This window comes from Orycteropus afer, unplaced genomic scaffold (assembly GCF_000298275.1).
Source record: "Orycteropus afer afer isolate SDZICR_OR568_19922 unplaced genomic scaffold, OryAfe1.0 scaffold00056, whole genome shotgun sequence".
NCBI classification, from domain to species: domain Eukaryota; kingdom Metazoa; phylum Chordata; class Mammalia; order Tubulidentata; family Orycteropodidae; genus Orycteropus; species Orycteropus afer.
In genome coordinates, this window is record NW_006921643.1 from 4,348,386 (window position 1) to 4,358,142 (window position 9,757).

General features: G+C 41.8%; 1 protein-coding gene across 1 annotated transcript in view; it reads right to left on the minus strand.

Moving 5' to 3' along the window:
* SIL1 (SIL1 nucleotide exchange factor) overlaps positions 1-9,757 on the minus strand; it is a 397,052-nt gene that overhangs the window by 376,668 nt on the left and 10,627 nt on the right. Inside the window, exon 3 of the mRNA XM_007938964.2 lies at positions 5,803-5,941. Within this exon, the coding sequence (XP_007937155.2) occupies positions 5,803-5,941 (139 nt within the window). The remainder of the gene's footprint in view (positions 1-5,802; positions 5,942-9,757) is intronic.

Genomic DNA, 9,757 nt, shown 5'->3' on the forward strand with positions numbered 1-9,757 from the left:
GGAATTTGTTAAAACCAGACCAACCTTACAAGAGATGCTAAAGGGAGTCCTTTGGACAGAGAAGTAACAACAGCAAACAACAACTGACCATTAACACACATGATGATATAACCCAGATACCAACCCAGCTATTGAAGTATCCAAAATAAATAAGCCTACAAGATTGTAAACAGGGAACCAGAGACACCAACCAAAAAATGAGGACAACTACAAACCAAAAAGAGGGAAAAAACTGTCATTACAGAACTTCTAAATGGCAGGAAGTCAAGACAACTTCAAGATAAAACAGACTATTCTAAACTTGGAAAGAAAACTATAAATCACAGGGTAACCTCAAAGAAAAATAATAAAGCTTCACATCAAAAAAAAGGACCAGTATAAATATTTAGCAAATACTAAACAGTAGCAATGAAGGAAGTGATAACACAATTTATAAACAAAATGAGTTCAGCATAGAAAATTATATGGAACAAAGAAATCGACACCATGAAAAAGCACATGACAAAAATGACAGCAACAAATTCATACTTGCCGATAATTACATATCTGGCAAGGGACTTATCTCTAAGATTTATTGCGGAAGAGTGGCTGACCCAACTATGGTACATACACATAATGGAATGCTATGCAGCACTAAAGAATAATGTAGAATCTGCGAAACACCACATAACATGGATATACTTAGAGGACACTATGCTGAGTGAAAAAAGTCAATCACAGAAGGACAAATACAGTATTAGTTCATTGTTGTAGAGGGTCAAGGAAAGGTTTATATATGGAGGGAAACTTTCTTTGTTGGCTGTCAGGGGTGGCAGAGGAGGGAAGACTGAAAAAAAAAAAAAGAAAAAATGCATTGACCCATGTCACTTTAGTTTTGTGTATTTCACTGTACATAGATAATATTTCAATAAAATGCATTCAAAAAAATGGAAAAAAAACAAAAGTGGTACATCACACACACACACAAAAAAAGTGGATATAGCCTCTATCTTCCCACCCCCATCCCTAGTTTCAATCCTCAAAAAACAGAGGATCAGTTTTCAGGGAAGTTAAGGGACAAAGAGGAAGTGAATGGAGCAATTTGGAACAGCTAAGGATGACAAACTTGTTTATCAGTTTGTTGTCCCATGGTGGCTTATGTGTTGCTATGAGGCTGGAGGCTCTGCCACCAGTGTTGCAAATGCCAGCATGGTTACCTATGGTGGACAGGTTTCAGCAGAGCTTCCAGACTGAGACAGACTCAGTAGAAGGAAGAAGCCATTCACTTCTCAAAGAATAGGTCAATGGAAACCTTATGAATAGCAGTGAAACACTGATATATTACTGGAAAACTTTATGAATAGCCTTGAAACACTGTCCAATATAATGCCAGAAGATGAACCCCTCAGGTCACAAAGCCCTCAAAATACGACTGGGGAAGAGTTGTCTATTCAGAATAGAGCCGACCTTAATGATATGGATAGAGTAAAGCTTTCGGGACGTCCATTTGCTGATGTGGCACGACTCAACATGAGAACAAACAGCTGTAAACATCCATTAATAATAATGGTTGTGTCTTCTGGCTAGCCAGAGGCGTCCTACAGGGAAGTGTGCTGCGTCATGCGTGGGGAGGGGGGGGGTCACCCTCAGGGGGGCCGCCCCACTACTCAAAAGAAAAAAATGACTCGTAGTGGTGGATCAATTGGCTTGTGCAGGGAATGTACAAAGTATTAATCTAGGAAAATTGGAAGCTGTCAAAAATGAAATGGAATCCATAAAGATCAATATCCTAGGCATGAGTGAGTTGAAATGGACTGGTTTTGGCCATTCTGAATCAGACAACCATATGATCTACTATGCCAGGAATGACAAATTGAAGAGGAATTGTGTGGCATTCATCATTACAAAGAATGTATCAAGATCTGTCCTGAAGTACAATGCTGTCAGTGATAAAGACAATATTCATACGTCTGCAAGGAAGAGCAGTTAATACTACTATTATTCATATATACGCACCAAACATGAAAGCCAAGCTGAGGAAATTGAAGATTTTTACCAACTTCTGCAGTCTGAAATTGATCAAACATGCAATCAAGATGTGTTAATTATCACTGGTGACTGGAATGCAAAAGTTGGAAACAAAGGAGAATCACTGGTAATTAGAAAATACAGCCTTGGTGATAGAAATACTCTGGAGACCACATGATAGAATTTTGCAAGACCAACGACTTATTCACTACAAAAACCTTTTTATAACAACACAAACGCCAACTATACACATGGACTTTGCCAGATGGAGTACACAGTAATCAGACTGACGACATCTATGGCAATAGACAATGGAGAAGCTCAGTATCTTCAGCCAAAACAAGCCTAGGAGCTGATTGTGGAACAGATCATCAACTGCTCATATACAAGTTCAAGTTGAAGTTGAAGGCAATTAAAACCAGTCTATCCATGAGAGCCAAAATATGACCTTGATTATATCCCTCCTGAATTTAGAGACAATCTAAAGAATAAATTTGATGCATTGAACACCAGTGACTGAAAACCTGAGGAATTATGGGATGACATCAAGAGCATCATCCACGAAGAAAGCAAGAGGTCATTATAAAGACAGGAAAGAAAGAAAAGACCAAAGTGGATGTCAGAAGAGACTCTGAAACTTGCTCTTGAATGGTGAGTAGTTAAAACAAATGGAAGAAATGACAAGATAAAACAGCTAAATAGAAGATTTCAAAGAGCAGCTCAAGAAGAAAAAGCCAATTATTATAATGAAATGTGCAAAGATCTGGAGTTAGAAAACCAAAAGGGAAGAACACACTCAGCATTTCTCAAGCTGAAAGAACTGAAGAAAAAACTGAAGCCTCTAGTTACAATATTGAAAGATTATATGGGCAAAATATTGAATGATGCAGGAAACATCAAAAGAAGATAGAAGGAATACAGAGTCACTGTACCAAAAAGAATTGGTCTATGTTCATCCATTTCAAGAGGTGACATATGATCAAGAATCAATGGTATTGAAGGAAGACATTAAGGCTGCACAGAAGGTATTGGCAAAAAACAAGGCTCCAGGAACTGGCGAAATACCCACTGAGATGTTTCAACAAACAGATGCCACACTGAAGGCACTCACTCAGCTATGCCAAAAGATCTGGAAGACAGCTACCTGGGCCAACTGACTGAAAGAAAGAGATCCATATTTGTACCCATTCCAAAGAAAGGTGACCCCACAGAATGTGGAAATTTCAAACAATATCATTAATATCACATGAAAGCAAAATCTTACTGAAGGTAATTCAAAAGTAGTTGCAGCTGTATATTGACAGAGAACTTCCAGAAATGCAAGCTGGATTCAGAAGAGGACATGGAATGAGGGCTATCATTGCTGATGTCAGATGGATCTTAGCTGAAAACAAAGAATACCAGAAAGATGGTTACTTTGTTTTACTGACTATGCAAAAACATTTGATTGTGTGAATCATAACAAGTTACGGATAACATAAGAAGAATGGAAATTCCAGAACACTTAATTGTACTCATGAGGAACCTGTACATAGACCAGAAGGCTGTCATTCTAACAGAACAAGGGGATACTGCCTGGTTTAAAATCAGAAGGGAGTGCACCAGGGTTGTAAACTTTCACCGTACTTATTCAATCTGTATGCTGAGCAAATAATCCAAGAAGCTGGACTATATGAAGAACAATGTGGCATCAGGATTGGAGGAAAACTCATTAACAATCTTCAATATGCAGAGGACACAACTTTGCTGCTGAAAGTGAGGATGAGGTGAAGTACTTACTGATGAAGATTGAAAACTACAGTCTGTAGTATGGATTACACCTCAATATAAAGAAAATAAAAATCCTCACAACTGGACCAATAAACAGCATCATGATAAACAGAGAAAATTGAAGTTATCAAGGACCTCACATTACTTGATTCTACAATCAACACCAATGGAAGCAGCAGTCAAGACATCAGATGGCATATTGCATTTGCTGCAAATGACCTCTTTCAAGTGATGAAGAGCAAAGATGTCTCCTTGAAGACTAAAGTGCACCTAACCCAACCCATGATATTTTCAATCATCTCCTATGCATGTGAGAGCTTTGTTGTTTGTTGTTATGTGCTGTTGAGTCAAACCCGACTCATAGCGACCCCTCCTTGGGTTTCCGAGGCAGTATCACTACGGAAGTAGGATTGCCCAACCTTCCTTCCGAGGAGTGGCTGGTGGGTTTGAACCGCCAGCCGTCTGGTTAGCAGGCAAGTGTCTTAGCCACTATGCTACCAGAGCTCCTATGTGAGAGCTAGTCAATGAATAAGGAAGACCAAAGAAGAGTTGATGCTTTTGAGTTGTGCTGTTGCTGAAGAATGCTGAGAGTACCATGAACTGGTAAAAGGACTAACAAATCTATCCAAGAAGTGCAGCTGGAATGCTCCTTGGAAGTGAGAATGGACAAACTTCATCTCACCTACTTTGGTCATACTGTCAGAAGGAACCATTCTCTGGAGAAGGATATCATATTTGGTAAAGTGGAGGGTTAATGAAAAAGGGGAAGGTCCTCAACAAGATGGAGTGACACAGTAGCTGCAATGATGGGCTCTGGTATAGTAAGGATCATGAGGATGGCACAGGACCAAGCAGGGTTTTGTTTTGTTATGCATAAGGTTGTTATGAGTCAGAGACAACTCTATAGCACCTAATAATAACAAGGGAGGGCAGTCAGAAGTTGAACCCAATACCTCTGGTTCCTGAGCTTAATGCCATCAGCTCCCATTTGGCTTCCTTGGTGCGCCACCATGCAACTACCCATATGCAACCCCAGCAGGAGCAATATTGTTACCAGAAAGTTGGTTGGCACAGCAAATGTTGCCCCTGTCAGCACAACAGCAATGGGGACAGTAAGGACATGGTGATGAATATTGGCAAGGAGCTGATATACTGTGCCAGGTGCCAGGACCTGTCATCCACCTTGTCACAGTGCAGAAGGCAAACAGTCTACCCTAAGAACACGCCCTGGCATCAGCATAGTGGGGCTGCAGCAAGGACAGCTGGGACCAGGTAAGGTAAAAAGGAGGAAGGCAGGTCCAGGGTCTAGGGTCAGCTATCAGGGTAGCTGAATGACACTGGACAAGTTACCTAACCTGAGCCTCAATGTTTTTATCGGAAAATAAAGATAATACTAATTCCTATTATTGCAAAGATTGAGCAAGATGACGTACATCAAGCATGAGCCTAGTACCTGCATATGGTAAACACTCCATAACTGCCAGCTATTTTCCTTATTTTAAGCCCTGGGTCTAAGCTCATGAAAGGGTCAAAAAGTCATTCTTTGTGAGGACACCCCATTTAAAAACTAGGCCAGGACCAGCCCTTATTTCTTGGCATGGGTTCCTTTAACAACAGAACACTCTTGCCCCACACCAGTGCTCAGGACTCTCCCATGAACAATATTTCAGCAGCATTGAGCCAAGCAGCACAGCCCAAAATAGCATTTGCAAAGTGAGGCACATGTCACTGCCTCTCCTGTGCTTCAGAAGTGCAAGGAAAGAAAGTTTTCAATCACTTGCTCAGAAAGCATGGCCACCCACCACCTGCCTTCCTTCCAGGGCATTCAGATGTCGCAATCTCTGTTCTGCAGGAAAATGACGGTCCCTGAGCCCTGCAGCATCAGCCACCACTCTGATGGTTCACACTGCTCCCCTCCAGCAGGTCAGAGAGTGGCTGCTCCTTCAAAGCAGCCCTATGGGGACAAAGGACATATACAGGTTGGATTCAGAGTATTTTTAATGGGGACAGGGTCAGGAATGGTACCTGGTTGAAGAGCCTGCCACTCATGGGTTGGATGAAACACCTCCAGAACCTCAGTATCCAGTTCCTCCTTTGCTTTGGTTTCCTTTCTCTCTGTTTCTTTAGTTCTACTCTTCTCTGGGTTGGTCAGCGCAAACTCCTTCTAAGAAAGAAAATAGAAGGCATGACGTACCACAGCTAGACAGCTAGCAAGCAGAAAGAAAATAACCTAGGGTAGCACACTCTTTCCCCTCCATGCCCTTCTTCCCTCCCCCCAGGCATGTTTGGACACTTGCAATTTTTTTCACAAGGTTAACCTCAGAACAAAAATGTATGAGGCAATATAGTTAAATGAACACAATATGCTATTTTTTCTATACAGTATTCTGTATATGCATAAGGAAAAAGCCCAGAATATTCCACACTATCTTGAGTTAACATACTAGGGAGATGGGTTGACAAAAGGAAACAACAGGGGCCTTTTCCTTTTCATTTGTTATGCTACTATACTGTTGGTCATTTAAAACTCATAATATTACTTTTACAATAAAAGAGAAATTTATAAAAGAAACACGTATCTGAAGTGGAGAGTAAAGCTTCAAATGGCCACCACAAATGTGCAAAAATCAGGCCCAACTGATTCCCAAGAAGCCCTGCAAGGACCCTAAAAAACAAAACACCAAACTCACTGCTGTCAAGTCAATTCGACTCATAGCAAGCCCTCCTTGGGTTTCTGAGGCAATAACTTTATGGAAGTAGATTGCCCAATCTTCCTTCCAAGGAGTCACTGGTAGATCTGAACCACCAGCCTTCTGATTAGCAGTCAATACCCAAGGGCTTTGGCAATTTCCCAGAGGGCCTCAGGGGCATAAATGACCTCTTGGGATATTCTAATCCCTGGAAGAAAGGGTGCCAGAGGGAAGGTGAGAGACCAGCTGGGCAGAAGGAAGAAGATGCCCAGGTCAGAAACCACTTCCTAAACCTGTTTCCTTCTGCTCATAGAGAACATGGAGGATTAACGAGATGGTGTCTGTGGAACACTTTGAGCTCAAGAGACAGAGATGCAAAATAAATACAAAGTATTATTCATTTTGCTTCTTCCCAACCTCCCATCCTTCCTGTCCCATTTTTAAAGCTTTTCTTGCATGAAAGTACTAAGGCCTCAGGAAATTAGAACTAGGAGGGTTCCAGAGCTCTTGGAAAACACATTTGGGAGAGCAAGGAGGAATCCATACTAACACACGGGGAGGTTATTTCAGTCCTCCTACTTGCCGTCATCACTTACCCTCCACCTCCCAATTCCTCCCTAGAGCTCTAGCTCCCTAGAGCCAGGAAAGGGAGAGAGCAGGAGAGGCCAGGGACCTGCGGAGCAGCAGGATATCCAGGTAAAAAGGGGCAGGAGGCAAGGTTAGGCCCCAAGCCCCCTAGAGCTAGGAAAGGGAGGGAGCAGGAGAGGCCAGGGACCTCTGGAGCAGCAGGATATCCAGGTAAAGGGGAAGGAGACAAGGCTAGGCCCCAAGTTCCCTAGAGCCAGGAAAGGGACTGAGTAGACGGGAACTACAAAGTGGCAGGCTCCAGGTAGGAATCAAGTAAGGGGAAGGCACAGAGGATTCCAACAGCTAAGGGAGACAAACTTGTCTGTCAGTCGGTCATCCTGTGGGGCTTGTACGCTGCTGTGAGGCTTGAGGCTATGTTTCAGACACCAGCAGAATTGCACATGGTACACAGGTTTCAACACAGCTTACAGACTAAGACTGACTAGGAAGAAGGAGGAGGCCATCCACTTCTCAAAATTGGCCAGGGAAAACCTTATGAATAGCTTGGAAACACTGCCTGACACAGTGCGGGAAGACAAGCCCCTTGCGTTGGAAGGCACTCAAAATACGACTGGGAAAGAGCTGTTTCATCAGAGTAGAACCAACCTTAATAATGTGGATAAAGTAAGTCTTTCAGGACCTCCATGTGCTGACGTGGCATGACTCAAATTGAGGAGAAACAGCTGCAAACATCCATTAATAATCGGAATATGGAAAATACGAAGCATGAATCAAGGAAAATTGGAAGTTGTCAAAAATGAAATGGAACGCATAAAGATTGATATCCTAGGCATTAGTGACCTGAAATGGACTGGATTTGGCCATTTTGAATCAGACAACCATATGATCTACTATACCGGGAATGACAAATTGAACAGGAATGGCATGGCATTCATTATCACAAAGGATGTTTCAAGATCTGCCCTGAAATACAATGCTGTTAGTGACAGGATAAAGAAGGAAGACCCATTAATACTACTATTATTCAAATTTATGCACCAACCCCAAAGCCAAAGATGAGGAAATTAAAGATTTTCATCAGCTTCTGCAGTCTGAAATTAACTGAACAGGCAATCAAGATGTGTTGCTTATCACTGGTGATTGGAATGCAAAAGTTGGAAACAAAGAAGAATCACCAGTAGTTGGAAAATTTGGCCCTGGTGACAGAAATAACGTTGGAGATCACATGATAGAATTTTGCAAGACCAATGACTTATTTACTGCAAATACCTTTTTTCAACTACACAAACATTAGCTACACACATGGACTTCACCAGATGGAGGACACAGGAATCAGAATGACTACATCTGTAGCAAGAGGAGATGGAAAACCTCAATAACTTTAGCCAAAACAAGGCTAGGAGCAGATTGTGGAACAAACCATCAACTGCTCATATGCATGTTCAACTTGAAGTTGAAGACAATTAAAACAAGTCCACAAGAGCCAAAATATGACCTTGAATATATCCCTCCTGAATTTAGAGACCATCTAAAGAATAGATTTGATGCATTGAACACCAATGACCGAAAACCTGAAGATTTGTGGGATGACATCAAGAGCATCATCCATGAAGAAAGCAAGAGGTCATTAAAAATATGAGAAAGAAAAGACTAAAATGGATGTCAGAAGAGACTCTGAAACCTGCCCTTGAGCAAAGAGTAGCAAAGCAAATGGAAGAAATGACAAGATAAAACAGCTGAACAGAAGATTTCAAAGAGCTGGACTTCTGGTAAGATGGAGAAATAGGCAGACAAGCAACACAAACCCTCTTCAACAAAGAAAAGAAAAACTAATTGACAGAGATACAGAAGATAATCCTGGAACCCTGAGCTTTGAAAGGAACTATACAGAAGTGGTTGGCACATACCAACAACAACAACAAATGGAAAAACCTGAATGAAAACAGTGAGTACAGAGATGGTCGGAGCTTTGGACTATCAGCTACTCTGACAAGACCAACAGCCTGAATACTTCCAAGTGGTGTTGGGACCTGGGAATTGACCTAAAGATCAGTCCTGGTCACCAAGGGCTGCAGGGACAACTGCTCTGGTGGCCTATGACTAGGAAGGGAAACAGCAAGGAGGGAGACAACCTGAGCTGTTGACTTTCTGCTGTCGAGAGGGCGCAGCCATTCTGATTATTTACACGTGGCAGCCATTTTGGATATTTAAAGTGACGAACGGTGCAGCCATTTTGAATGTTTACAAGAGTTGGCTGTTTTGGATATTTAAAATGACCGAGGGCACAGCCATTTTGAATGTCTACAAGTGGCAACCATTTTGGATTTTAAAGTGATAGCATTCTCATTCAAATTCCAGAGGCCTAAGAACAGGCTCTATTTGCCAGGGGCATCAAGGACATATGAGAGGCTGACAACAGGAAAGGAGACAGGTGGTGAGTGCATAAGTGCTGTCAACTAGTGAATAGAGGAGCACAGCACAATACCCTGCCTGTATACATAACATACAAACAAAACAAAGAAAACGAGAATTGTGGGCAAGTTACTCCAACATATAATCACCAATTAAATATAAATACAAAAACAACACAATGCCTTGAGACAACAGAGCATCACAGTCCACACAAAGAAACAAGATAAAGCAGGAGAAACAAGGGACCAAGATACAGACCCAAAACACATCCCTGAGGAAGATGCAGCATT